General features: G+C 39.0%; 1 protein-coding gene across 22 annotated transcripts in view; it reads left to right on the top strand.

The window, feature by feature from the left end:
• ZNF334 (zinc finger protein 334) overlaps positions 1–14,825 on the top strand; it is a 51,297-nt gene that overhangs the window by 8,320 nt on the left and 28,152 nt on the right. For 8 of the 22 annotated variants that reach the window (XR_013400014.1, XR_013400013.1, XR_013400003.1 and 5 more), the window contains 4 exons: positions 1,199–1,325; positions 1,636–1,728; positions 2,851–4,733; positions 8,642–8,888. Coding sequence is in view for 8 of the 22 variants with exons in the window: in XM_077951893.1 (XP_077808019.1) it covers positions 1,199–1,325; positions 1,636–1,728; positions 2,851–4,670 (2,040 nt within the window). In the remaining 14 variants the exon portion in view is untranslated. The other 14 variants (XM_077951896.1, XM_077951893.1, XM_028828471.2 and 11 more) reach the window with 4 other exon arrangements.

Raw genomic sequence — 14,825 nt, 5'->3', positions numbered from 1 at the left:
TTTTCTCCTTCCCATTTCCCAGGAACTATCTGTGCTCATGTCCTGTAGTGGTGTCTTAGTTTTCTTCCCCTCTAATTTGACCTTTAAGCCAGTTTCCATTTTTCTAGAGTAGGGGACAGCAAATGTTTTCTTTAGAGTACAAGGTCAAAATTTTTGGCTTTGCTGGCCCTGTGGTCTCTGTCAGATTTCCTCAGCACAGCTGTTGTGACATGAAAGCCATCACAGACTGTGTGTAACAAATGAGCATGACCACATTTGGCTTCCAGTGGCCTAGATTTTGCCCACGGACTGTAGTTTGCCAACCCCTGTGCTCTAGAGCATTGTTTCAAAACACACATTTGGTCACAAATCTCCAGTCCTTGCTTACAAATACCTCTTTATGGATTTCCATTATTTACAACAGTGGTCTCCAAAGTGGAGGATAGGGAACACCCCAGCAATTCACTGTACTTCTATTCTTGTTAGTATTTCAGCCAAAAGAATGAAAAAATAATGAAGCTTTATTGATATTAATGTATAGCTGGAACTAACTTGGAAATATACTACAATTCCTAAGTAAATGTACGTTAGCTTATATGCAAGAATGTTTTGCTGATGTGTTGTACTATCTGAATTTCAAGACTACTAATTAGAAAAAAGAGTTCCTCTATTCTCTGGCCTCTGTCCCACTCCTCACTAGCCTTTCCTGTGGAGAGATTGTAGTTCTCGAACTCCCCATGTGTGTTTGGTGTCTGTGTATTTTCTTAACGGCTACAGTCCTATAATACAGCATACTGTTTATATTTCAGGACTAAAATTATTATGCCCTCAAAGAAGGGGTAACAAAAATGGAGCAAACTTTCTTCTTTTGTGATCACCCTTCATCTTGTGTGTATGTCCAGCATTGCTCTTTAAAGATGTACATTTCTATTTTTGTCACCCTGTCAGAATGTATGCTCCTTGAGAGCAAGATTAGTATTTTATGTGATTAGTAATCCAAGCAATTGGAATAGCTCCAGGACATGGTATAAGCTCAGTACATTTTTAAAATTCATTTTAAAAATGAACACAGTGACATATTTTTAATTTTCTGCCCTCCCACAATTGTATCTCTCTATAGTTTTCCATTAGCCATGGCAGTTGTCTGCTTATAGTTTATGTTACCATACATTTGATATCACTCAGTTTTGGTCACCCCAGATTAAACATTTTCTTTCAGAGATCAGTTTCATTCCAGGACCTGACTGTGAACTTCACCCAGGAGGAATGGCAGCAACTGGACCCTGCTCAGAGGCTCCTGTACAGGGATGTGATGCTGGAGAACTACAGCAACTTGGTCTCCGTGGGTAAGGACGGTTTCCTTGTACAACTCCCAAGAGCATACATTTTTTCTGTGTTACAAAAACATGTTGATGTCTAGAATTTAATTATTTAGCTTTGAGCATCAGGGGAGCAAGATGATTAAACCCTTTTAGACAGTAAAGTTTGTGTATGTATTCACTGCCCTTCCCTTACCCTTCACCAAAATGTTCTAGCTTTACTGAGCTATTGTTGGGAATCTTCATTGCACAGCTTCTGAAGCTGTACTTTCTGCATTCTTCAGAGTCCCTGATGTCCAAAGATCTTGGTCCAAGTTCTGTAATTTCCCATTAACAGGGTATCATGTTAGCAAACCGGATGTGATTTTCAAATTGGAACAAGGAGAAGAACCATGGATAGTGGAGGAATTCTCAAATCAGAACTACCCAGGTAAGTAAATGATAACTGAGCAGGTGGAACCAATGGAAATGAGTTCCGTGTTGGTCAGTGGTAATAGTTGGCATGGTAATGTTTTTCATGAATTTCTTTTTGTTGGCCCCAGACCTTTAGAAGTGATTGAGGTTATTAACTGTCATGCTATGGACATCTGAAACATTCTCCCCAAATAAATAACTGAAATTTATAAAGATTTTTGCCACTAAGTTACCTATCCCCAGAATTCAAGTTCCTCTTTTATCACACCTTAAACTTTATTTCTGTAGCATTCTCTGTTGCCTCCCTTGCCCCGCCCACCATTGTCATAGGCATGGTTTATATTTCAGACATTCAGAGATCTGTCATAATCTTTTTAATTGTCTTCCATTTTTCTCTACATCACTTAACAGAAGTAACATGGTTTCCCTTTCCATTCTAAGCTTCACCAGGATCCAGAGTAGGGTGAGGCAAACAAGGTGCCTGGCATGCAAAATTTAGGAAGACACTCAACTCTCAGGATTGTGCAGGTGCCCTGGGTATCCTGCTTGCCTTCCTCTAGTCCCAGCTCTGCTCAGCCTGCAATCTTACTTCCCTTTGCATTGTACAAATTCAAGAGTTCCATGTCACTGCAAAAATTTCACATTCACCCCTTCCTTCTTGTGTGTTTTGATAATAACTGACCCATCTTTCTGACATCTGTTTTACCTGGTCTCACTGTATGACTCTCTTTCTGTAAGTGGTTACTTGACTCTTGTCTGTTTTATTCAACACTCCATCAGCCACACTTCCAGCATACTTTGTGTACTATTCCTTGTGACTGCTTACTTTTTCCACTCAATGTTTAGTGGTATTTGTAAAGTGTCAAAGGTACTTATATTCTTTGCTAGTTTCCTCTTCCTTTTCCCCTGTTAAATAGTGGCTGGTACGGATGGATTTGCTTTTTAGTATTTAGTATTTTTTGTTTTTGTTTTTCTTCAAATCAACCAAGTAAGAGATATTTGCACTTGAAATTTGTTTAATCTTGGAAGGCTGGGCCTGAAGTCTAACCCCCAAAACAGTGCATTTCTAAGGAATTCTCATTTCATAGCAAATATATAAAGACTCACCAATTACTGTTAATTGTGTTCCTTTTTCTAGAAGTTAATGATGCCTTAGAGAAGAACAAGGAAATCCAGGATAAACATTTGACACAAACTGTATTCTTCGGCAACAAAACACTGATTACAGAAAGAGAGAATGTATTTGGGAAAACACTTAATCTGGGCATGAATAGTGTTCCCTCAAGAAAAATACCCTATAAATGTAATCCAGGAGGAAACAGTTTGAAAACTAATTCAGAAGTAATTGTTGCAAAGAAAAGCAAAGAAAACAGAAAGATTCCTGATGAATACAGTGGATTTGGGAAGCCACTGCTTCATACTAAGCAAGAAAAAAGTCATTCGGGAATGAAAAGTTACAGATACAATCCAATGAGGAAAGCCAGCAATCAAAATGAAAGTCTTATTCTTCACCAGAACATACAGATTTTGAAACAACCTTTTGACTATAATAAATGTGGGAAAACCTTCTTCAAGAGGGCAATTCTCGTTACACAGAAAGGGAGACAGACTGAAAGGAAACCAAATGAATGTAGTGAATGTAGGAAAACCTTTTCTAAGAGATCTACCCTCATTGTACATCAGAGAATTCATACAGGGGAGAAACCGTATGTTTGTAATGATTGTAGGAAGACTTTTCGTGTGAAGACAAGCCTCACTCGACACCAAAGAATTCATACTGGAGAGAGACCCTATGAATGCAGTGAATGCGGGAAAACCTTCATTGATAAATCTGCCCTCATTGTACACCAGAAAATTCATGGAGGGGAGAAATCCTATGAGTGTAATGAATGTGGAAAGACCTTTTTTCGGAAGTCAGCCCTGGCTGAACATTTCAGGTCACACACAGGGGAGAAGCCTTATGAATGCAAGGAATGTGGAAACGCCTTCAGTAAGAAATCGTATCTTGTTGTACATCAAAGAACTCACAGAGGAGAGAAGCCAAATGAATGTAAGGAATGTGGGAAAACCTTCTTCTGTCAGTCGGCCCTTACTGCACATCAGAGAATTCACACAGGGGAAAAACCCTATGAATGTAGTGAATGTGAGAAAACCTTTTTTTGTCAATCAGCCCTCAATGTGCATCGAAGAAGTCATACAGGAGAGAAGCCCTATGAATGCAGTCAATGTGGAAAATTTTTATGTACAAAATCAGCCCTCATTGCACATCAGATAACTCATAGAGGAAAGAAGTCTTATGAATGTAATGAATGTGGGAAATTTTTCTGCCATAAGTCAACACTCACTATACATCAGAGAACACACACAGGAGACAAACATGGTGTGTTTAATAAATGTGGTAGAATATCCATCATGAAGTCAAACTGCAGTCAGTGTAAGAGAATGAACACAAAGGAGAATCTTTATGAGTGTAGTGAACATGGGCATGCCATCAGCAAAAACTCACACCTCATTGTACATCAGAGAACTATATGGGAGAGACCATATGAATGCAATGAATGTGGGAGAACCTACTGCAGGAAGTCAGCCCTCACTCACCATCAGAGAACACACACAGGAGAGAGACCCTATGAGTGTAATGAATGTGGGAAAACCTTCTGTCAGAAGTTCTCCTTTGTTGAACATCAGCGAACTCACACTGGGGAGAAACCATATGAATGTAATGAATGTGGGAAATCCTTCTGCCATAAGTCAGCCTTCAGAGTCCATAGAAGAATTCACACAGGAGAGAAACCATATGAATGTAATCAATGTGGGAAAACCTACCGCCGCCTGTGGACTCTCACTGAACATCAGAAAATACACACAGGAGAGAAACCTTATGAATGTAACAAATGTGAGAAAACATTTCGCCACAAATCAAACTTCCTTTTACATCAGAAATCCCACAAGGAATAAGTTCCAGCAAAGTAATAAATTCCAACAAAGCAACAAATCAAATAACTTACACAATGCGAAACTGTGAGTATGTATAGAGGAGTAAAATCTTAGTATGGAAAAATTTTCTGCCATAAGTCCATCCTCACCATAACATCAGAGAAATCATGTAGGAAAGAAATACTTTGTTTAATAAATGTATTATTCATTGTGAACTATGAAAATATTCAACAGCAATTCAAAGGTTATGCCAAATGTGCCTCCCTTTTAAAATAATGAAACAAACATTATTTAAGTTAAATTATTACTTGGTTCCTCCCCACAGTGTTACTTGTTAGTGTATGTTATGAGGTGTGAGGATCTGACCTTCATTTCAAATCAATACCATTTTTTGATAGTTGAGTAACTTGCAGTTTCTCAATTTATGGTGTATTTTCAGATTTGGCAGACTTTTTGTTGTCTGCTAACTCCATAGTCTTCTAGTAGCAGACTATATACCTTTATCTGCAAAGGTGACAACTCAGGAGCACTAACCATGGTACTCTATGCACCCATGGTAATTATACCCCAGGTGAGCCTTTGGTAAAGCTGAGCCAATGAAAGCCCTTCCTAAGACCTTTCTAATGGAATATAGGCACAGGATAACTAGTTCGTTATCCTGAAGCTTTCAGCCAAGTCAAGAAAACAGCAATTGCAGTAGGAAAAACATGGAAAAATAAGTATTCTTGAACAACAAAGAGAATTTGGGTGATGGTTGAATCCAAAAAGTGTTTGTTTCTCTGGTTTTAGTATTCTCTGATATCCACTCAACCCCATCTACCAGTGGTTTGATTATGTCAATTAGTATGTTTTCAAAAATCTCTTGGATTTCCTAATCAACATGTTCATTAGAGGTATTCTTTAGAAGTCACTGATCAAATTCTGAGAACAAAAGGCCTCTGGGATGCTGATTAGGATTACATTGTATGGATATATGTGATGAGGTAGGATTGCCACTTTTATGGGGTTATTGGAAAATGTTTACCTTTTAAGTCCTGATTTCCATGAGTGGGGTTTTCCCTATACCCATTCCTAGCCTCTCTGCCACATTATGCATTCTGCCCCAGGGAAGATGAAGTGGGCTTATCTAATTGGTAAGACAGTGATGGGTAACTGGGTTTGCTCAGCTGAACTCACTGTTCATTGTGGGCTGTTCTGCAAGCACAATTTCTTGTCACAGGTATTGCCTGTGATTGGTAAATTGGTCTAATTCTGTCATTCAGCTAATTGGCCCATTAGCTGAATGGTCACAATAAGTTGCATCCTCCAACTCAATTTGTTCAGTAATAAAAGTTTCATCCTGTCCCCTGTCTACTACTTAATTTTTTATTGTTTAGATGGGGGTGGAAATTGTGCTATTTATTTGGGGCCCTTCAGAGAACCCAATATGAACATGACTTATCAGTTTATTCAGTTTTTATGTCCTTCAGTACAGATAAATGTATGTGTACACACATATACATATGTTTATATAAGTACATACATATGTTTAAATGTATGTGTGTGCATATACTGATCTTGCTCTTGTAAAATGTATTCATAGTCACTTCAAAGATTTGGTTGCTATTGTGAAAGGAATTATGTTACCTTTCACTTTGACACTAATGGAGTAAAGAAAAACAAAAATACCTAATTTTTGTGCCAAATTTATGTAAATTTATCCCTTAATGTTGGAACAATCTTTTCAAATCTTATGAAAAATGTAAATTCAGAAGTCCAAGAAGTTTAATGAACCCCAAGCAGGATAAAAATGAAGAGCACAACCAGACACCAAATTTCAAGACATAAATCAAAACTAGTTTAATAAAGAATATCTTAAAAGTAGCCAAAGAACAAAGACATGATACAGAGTGTATTCATCTCCTAGGGCTGCCCTAACACAGTACCTCAGACTGGATGTTCTAGAACAACAGATCTATCTCATAGTTCTGGAGGCCAGAAGTCAGGTTGGGGTGGTGTTGGCAGGGCTATACTCTCTTCTGAAGGATCTGTTCCAGGCCTCTCCCCTGGCTTCTGATAATTCTGTAGCTTGTGGCAGCATAACTTCACATGGTGTTCTAAGTGTGCCTATTTGTGTCCAAATTTCCCCTTTTTATAAGGATACTAGTCATGGGATTAAGAGCCTGTCCTACTCCAGTATGACTGCATCTTCAATAATTACATCTGCAACAATCCTATTTCCAAATAAGGTACTCAGGGGTAGGACTTCAACACACATTTTGGGAAGACAATTCAACCCGTAACAGGTTAATGTATTATTTATTGTTGTGTAACAAATTATCCGCAAAATTAGCAACTTAAAACAATAAACATTTACTATCTCATTGTTTTTGTGGTTTAGGAATTGTAGAGTAACTTGGCTAGGTGGTTGAGGCTCAAGGCCTTTGAGGTTGCTGTCAAGAAGTTGACCAGGGATGCAGTTGTGTAAAGACTTGACGGGGCTGAAGGATCCACTTCCACCATGGCTGTCTCCCACAGTTGTTAGCAGGAGACCTCAGTTCTTCATCACATCGACCTCTCCGTAGGGTTTCTTGAGTTTCTCACAACGTGGCAGCCGGCATTCATTCCTCAGAGTGAGTGATCCAAAGCCAGTTTCCCTTATAACCTAGCTTTGGAAAACTATCACTTTCACTGTATTTAATTAGTCACACAGACCAACCTTGATACAGTGCCGAAGGGGATCACACGGGAGCATGAGTGCCAGGAGGTAGAGACCTCTGGAGCCATGTCATAGGCTAGCTACCACAGGCAACCACCACTAAGCATGGAGTGGTTTCAAGAAAGGTGAGAGGAGATGCACTGAAAAGAGTTAGTACAAACAGCCTTTTCAAGGAGTCATACTAAAGGCAAGAGAAATAGCATTGTAGCTCGAGAGTAAAGTATAGTCAAAGGAGGCTTCTTTCTATAGCTAGAGATAAATGCATGTTTATACACTTATGGGAAATCTTCCATAGAGAGGGGGAGATGTTGGAGTAATGTTCTGCATAGGTGAGATAGGTTGGAATCTGTTTGTAAGGGGAAAGAGTAGCCTTTTTAAGAGAATAGGCAATGGTCATGCCATGCCGGCTCACACATATGGGTTGATGTGGTAAAAGTTGTGAATTTATTTTAGAATTGTTTCTATTTTTCAATGAAATGGGGGATAAGATTATATGAGAGAATGGGAGAGTTATAAATCGGTATCACTGATTATGACACATTTAGTTTGTTTTGCCAGATTATTTTATCTTCCCATTTGTCTTTCACTACAGTGTTGCGGAGCATTTGTATTTTTGTTCTGTCAGTTACTAATATACTGATATCTTTATATAGTGCCTTAATATCCCTGTTATTTGCAGGGAATAAGGGGAAGATAGTATATTAGTTTCTTACTGTCAGTCAATAATGAAATTAGTTGGTAATCTCTTCTTCCGTCTTCTCTCCTTGTTCACCTGGAATCTAATTTAAAATGAGAACTTATTCTTTAATATAGACATATCAGTCTCTGAATTATATGTTCACAGTTTGCCTATGGACTTTTTGTATATTTGAAGATCAGTATGACTGGTTAGAAATCCCCAGCTAACTTTATTTGCATATCCTGAAACACATTGTTCCATCATGTCTAGACCAAGTGTTATTCTTCAAAAACCTGATGCTTCTGGATACTCTGTCCCTCCAGAACCACTCCTCATGCTTGGGGTAGACCTCTATGAACTGCATCAACTGAGGTCTCTTACCATCAAGTGTCTGATTGAGACCTTATTTGTGGCTCTCTTCTTCTGCAGCTAGAGCTATTCCCAGATCCCAAAAGTCATTTCCTTCCTGCATCACTTAGAGTTCAATCAGAGCAGCAGAGCCATATGTATGTTCTATAGATGACAAAATTGTTATCAAGATTTGACTCCAGGCTATTATGGGAAGCCTGTTATGTGACTGTCTTCATGGCTGATGCTGGCACTTTAATTCTGCAGGCCAAGCAAGTAGGGAAAGTGAACACTAAGAGAGAGAACAAAGACAAGCTGGAAGCCCCAGACAAAGCTGTGGCAGTTTTTACTGTCTTCTACCTAAACGATGTGGGTGTCCTACAGAGGTTGGTGCCATTTGTGGTGTTGCTAAGCACACACGTAGCCCAGGAGCTGGAAGACCTGGAGGAGAGCCTTGGGGAAAAGAGAGCAGCCACAGGCTTGTCTACTGAGCCACGCCACCAAGAACCAGCAGGTAAGAAACGTGTTGGGGGCAGAAGCCTTTCTAAGCCTAAAAACAAAATGATTTCTCCTCTGCCACCACCCTCCAGATCTCACACCAAAATGTCCTCTGTGACCCTCACTGGAAACATACAGGGAAGGGAGTTCTAGGGAACATAGAATCAGCTAAGCCAAAAGTGACACATTTCAAAGGCACCACACTCCTGCTTTCCCTTCAGGGCTAGGGATGGTAAATCCCTTGTTGGTTTCCCGCAGCTCTTCCCACACTTTTGTAGAGAGTCTCTTCAATTTTCTTTCACTCCTTTCAAGTGAGCTATTTCTTAATGGGACTGATTCTGTAACTGGTACCAGAAATGGCCCCAGGAAAGAGATCCTCAAAATGAAGATGAGATTCTGGGGAGTGGAAGAGGCCATGCAGCAGCACCTCACCTTTGGAGACAAAGCAGACACTGTTGTAACATGCCTTAGGAAAGAGTGGTAATCAGGTTTTGGCCTGGCAGTACAGCTAGTGCATCATGGAGACCCTATAATGAAATCACATGGGCCTCCTTTGAAGGAGCAGCTTGACATATAGGTGAACAATTTGAGTCTCCTGGGCAGAAATATGACTTAAGGGATTATATGGGGAATTCATAGCACCTTACTCAACTTTGAGACTTAAGCCAATTCCTAGACCCAAAGTGGCTACAGGAAGACCTTTTAAGAAGGTTCCTGCAGTGTAGCCATAGAAGCATTGTGCAGCTCTTCCTCCAGGCCTTCCCAGGGGTATCTGTGGTCACTTACCACCATGGCCATGCATGAGGGAGGACATACCCAGACTTCTATGGGGATTTGGATATTGGCCTTGATTATATGAATTCTTGCCATTCCCAAACACTACAGTGGCCCATAAACAGAGTGGAGACTTATGAAGGTCGGGAGATAGATGAGTCTGGGCCTGAATCCAACTCCCAGAGGGTTTGCTTCTGCCAGTGGAAACACACACCAATCCTATAGTTTTAGTCCCAGAATGCCACAGACTTAGTGGCAGAATCCTTGTATTGGTTCCCTGACAATGGAGGGAATACTCTTGTAGCCCATGATAATTTAAAAGTTATCCAGACTAGATATGTTTTAGGTCAAAAGGTGGGGGATAAGAGATAGCCAGTGATTTGATGCAGATACCTAACATTGTTTATATGAGGTACATGGATCATATTCTGTGCTGACTCCAATTTTGCATTCTATGGAAGTTAAGAGAGAATTTAATCTTTAAAAGAGTTAAAGCATTCATTCAACAGCCATTATCTTGTGTCCCCTCTTATGAAGACAGTGATTGAACTTAGGACCACCCTAATCTGGCATTTGATCTTGATTACATCTTCAAAATGATCCTATTTTTAAATAGGGTCACATTCATGAGCACTGGCATTAAAACTTCAACATATGTTTAGGGAGAGATACTCAATCCACAAACGCTCTTTTAGATTTGTATCTCCTCAAATATGTGAGAATGAAAAAAAATATAAGGAATTAATTATTAAATGCAAAAGGTGCATCATTTACATTAGTGTGCAGATGACATTTTAAGCCTAAATTGAAGTATTTAACTTCTCTCTCCAATCTGTTATTTTTGCTTAAACAATAGAACTGTCATGTGATTTTAATATTAAAACCCCAATGAAAATATAAAACTTTCTGCTGAAACTTTCCAATGAGAATGTTATGAATGGCCTAAAGTCTACTTGATGGCTATTCTTTTAACCTAACGTTTACATAATGGCTATTCTTTTATCTTTTTTACACAACTGGAGACATTACGGTAGGAATTAGTGATAGTTCCTAAGAAATACGGCAGAGATACAAAGAAGAAAGTGTTAGACGTCAATAGAAAATTAAATTTTTGAGTTTGGTGATGGCAAATTTGGGATACCAGGCTTTTCAGAACAAGTTGTTCCGGTGTGTCCTAGAAATCTTTTCTCTTCTCACTATAGACTTTAGTTAGCAGTTTGACCCAGATAGGAGCCGTGTTGGAAAGTCTTTATATATTTGAAACATATGAAATGGTTCCTGTTTAACTTTAATCCAAGGTTTTTTGTTTTGTTTTGTTTTGTTTTCACCGAAGGTTTTAAGCACCAAAACTAGGGATGACAGGTCCTGTGCATAATTTGTCTTTATCCCAATAGCCATTCCCATTTTTATAATACTCATAACAATATTTTCTTTGTACTCAGCTAAATTATTTCAGTTGCATTTTTGGCTTATATATAACTTGAGATCTATAAAACTAATGTGTCTGTTATTTGTAAAAAGTGAGCTATGTATACATACACCTTTCCTTAGAGACAAACACACTGATACCTCAACATACAAGTAATGAGGTAGATGAAAAGGAGGCACACCTGGGGATTATACAACAATTGAGCTCTGCAGCAGCTCTTGTCATATCTGAGAAAGCAAAGAAAGATGAGAGCATGAAGAAACTGAACAGTGTCTATGGATTAAGGCCAATCCTAACTATGCCCATCCCACTTGGCTAAACACAGGCAAGTTGCCACCAGTGTGTATGAGAACAAATTCGGGAAAGTGTAATTCGACTTCTGATACAGGGCTCAAATGTATTCAATATTACATGCTAGTGTTTGCATGTACTAGAAAGCTTAGCTTTTAAGACATACAACAAGAAATCAATTTCAAATAACATAATATTCCCAGTAATAGGTTCTCCATATTCTGAATCTAAGGCCTAGAATTGTTGCAATTTTTCCATTTTTTCTTGATTCTTTAGAAACATAAGAGCGGTGCAAACTATTCAGGGAAGCTGGGTGTCTCAGTTATATCCATTTATTTTTTGAATTTTTTTTTTTTTTTTTGGAGACGGAGTCTCACTCTGTCACCCAGGCTGGAGTGCAGTGGCATGATCTCGGCTCACTGCAAGTGATTCTCATGCCTCAGCCTCCGTAGTAGCTGGTATTACAGGCGCACGCCACCATGCCATGCTAATTTTTGTATTTTTAGTACAGACAGGGTTTCATCATGTTGGCCAGGCTGGGCTCAAATTCCTGGCCTCAAGTGATTCGCCCACCTCAGCCTCCCCAAGTGCTAGGATTACAAGTGTGAGCCACTGCACCCAGCCATTTAGACAAGGCAGCAGAAACCATCTTATCCACAGACCCAAGACCTTTGGATTTCTCATGTCCCCCCTCCTAACTCTTTGCCCTTTAGTTCAGATTCATGATCAGCTTTTTGCTTTCCCCTGTCTACAAGCAAAGTTCTCCAAAACTTCTAATTCATTCAGAAGAGATGGCTTTTGTTTTCCTTACTTATGCTTAAATTAGGGTTGTATCATCTAACCTACAAAAGTTGGCATCTTTAGATAGCTACCTCTATTTAATTCAGTGAAAGTAGATTATGGACAAACAGCAAAATGAATGTTCACTGCAGCCTTCTAGCTGCCTCTTAGCTTATCACTACTTACCACAGGAACTGCCTTGTCCAATTTCAAATTTAGTTGAACACATTTAACAATTTTTTTTTTTTTTTTTTTTAATTCGGAGTCTCACCCTGTCGCCCAGGCTGGTGTGCAATGGCATGATCTCAGCTCACTGCAACTTCTGCCTCCTGGGTTCAAGTGATTCTCCTGCCTCAGCCTCCCAAGTAGCTGGGATTACAGGTGTGCACCACCATGCCCTGCTAATTGTTTTTTTTTTTTTTTTTTTTTTTGGTATGTTTAGTAGAGATGGGGTTTCACTATGTTGGCCAGGCTGGTCTCAAACTCCTGACCTCATGATCCACTTGCCTCGGCCTCCCAAAGTGCTGAGATTACAGGTGTGAGCCACCACGCCTGGCCAAAGACTCTAGTCAGTGCAATAAAAAAAAGTATATTTCTGATCACATCTCCATTTCATCAACATTTACATATTTGTATTTCCAAGATATTCCATACAGCATGAATCCGTGAAGAATTAGGCTTCGACTAAGAATCTTTCTACATTGATCTCTTAAGTTTTTAGCAAAGGGTAAGTCATCTCTAAATATATTTCTTCATCTTCCTCTTTTTTTAGGGTTTCTTTTTATTGTGAGTTATCTGATGTCGAGAAAGCTTTGAGTTTAAAAGCTTTTCCACATTGATTACATACAAAGTGTTTCTCTCCTGTATGGATTTTCTTGTGTTTATTAAGATTTGAATTATTGTTAAAACGCTTCCCACATTCACCACATTCATAGGGTTTCTCTCCAGTATGAATTTTTTTATGTTGATTAAGTTTCCAGTTAAGGCAAAAGGTCTCTCCACATTCATTACATGTAAAGGACCTCCCTACAGAAAGAGTCTGATGTTTAGTAAAGTTTGACTGATTTTTAAAGGTTTTTTCACAAGTCGTACATTGGTAAGGTCTCTCTCCGGTATGAGTTCCTTGATGTTGTGTTAGATCTGACAGACGGACAAAGGTTTTTTTACAATTACTACAAATAAAAGGTTTTCTTCCAGTATGGATTTGTTGGTGGCGAGCAAGATCCATGCGCTGGGCAAAGGCTTTCTTACATGCATTACATGAAAAGGGCTTCTCTCCAGCATGAGTTTTCTGATGTTTATTAAGATTTGAGATGCTTTTAAAGGAGTTCCCCTTTTTATTGTGAGTTTTCTGATGTCGAGAAAGCTTTGAGTTTAAGCTAAAAGCTTTTCCACATTGATTACATACAAAGTGTTTCTCTCCTGTATGGATTTTCTTGTGTTTATTAAGATTTGAATTATTGTTAAAACGCTTCCCACATTCACCACATTCATAGGGTTTCTCTCCAGTATGAATTTTTTTATGTTGATTAAGATCCCCATTAAGGCGAAAGGTCTTTCCACATTCATTACATGCAAAGGGCCTCCCTATGGAATGAGTTTTCTGATGTTTAGCAAAGTTTGACCGAAATTTAAAGGCTTTTTCACAAGTCGTACATTGGTAAGGTCTCTCTCCGGTATGAGTTCGTTGATGTTGTGTTAGATCTGACAGACGGACAAAGGTCTTTTTACAACTACTACAAATAAAAGATTTCTTTCCGGTATGGATTTGTTGGTGGCGAGCAAGATCCGTGCGCTGGGCAAAGGTTTTTTTACATTCATTACATGAAAAGGGCTTCTCTCCAGTGTGAGTTTTCTGATGTTTATTAAGATTTGAGATGCTTTTAAAGGATTTCTCACAAACATCACACTTGTGGGGTTTCTCTCCTGTGTGAGTTCTTTGATGTAGAATAAATTTGGAGTATGGATTGAATTCCTTTTCACAATAATTACATGGATAGTATTTCTTTCTAGTATGAATTGATCGATGTCGAGTTTTTTCTGAGAAACAGTGAAAGGTTTTTCCACAAAAGTTACAGGAAAAGGGCTTCCTTTGAGAATGAGTTTTTTGTTGCCGAGTCAGGTTTAGTCTGTTGCCAACATGAAACCTCTGATGTATAGAGAGGGATGAGAGAAACCTAAAGGCCTTTTGACATGCATCACATTTGTATGGCTTCAGTCCACGGTGCATGCTCTGATGTTGAATAACCTGTGAAGGTCTGTTAAAAGTTTCACCACATTGGTTACATTCAAAGTGTTTATATAGCGTACAAATTCTCTGGAGTATTGTAAATGATGAGCGATGCCTAAAGCCCTTTGTATTTTCACCATATTTGTGGGCTTCCCCTACCTTGTGGATTTTCTGATGTCTAGTAAGTTGTGAGATATGCCCAAAAGCCATGCCACAGTCATCACATTCATAACGCCGGACAAAAGTACGATGTGTTCGGTATTCTCCATGGTGAAAGCTTTGTCTGAAGGCATTCCCAGATTCACTGAGGGCACGAAACGTTGCCAATGCTGGTTGACACGCTGTTAGGAAAACAATATGAGAAAAAAAAATCAGAACTGGACACTGCAACATATACCAAGTTAATCAGGAAAGCGAGGGAAAGAAGAGTGTAGTTACTGGAGACTTTA

This window comes from Macaca mulatta, chromosome 10 (assembly GCF_049350105.2).
Source record: "Macaca mulatta isolate MMU2019108-1 chromosome 10, T2T-MMU8v2.0, whole genome shotgun sequence".
In the NCBI taxonomy this organism is placed as follows: domain Eukaryota; kingdom Metazoa; phylum Chordata; class Mammalia; order Primates; family Cercopithecidae; genus Macaca; species Macaca mulatta.
The sequence above is the reverse complement of the archived record's forward strand: the minus strand, read 5'-3'. Positions and strand labels throughout refer to the sequence as shown.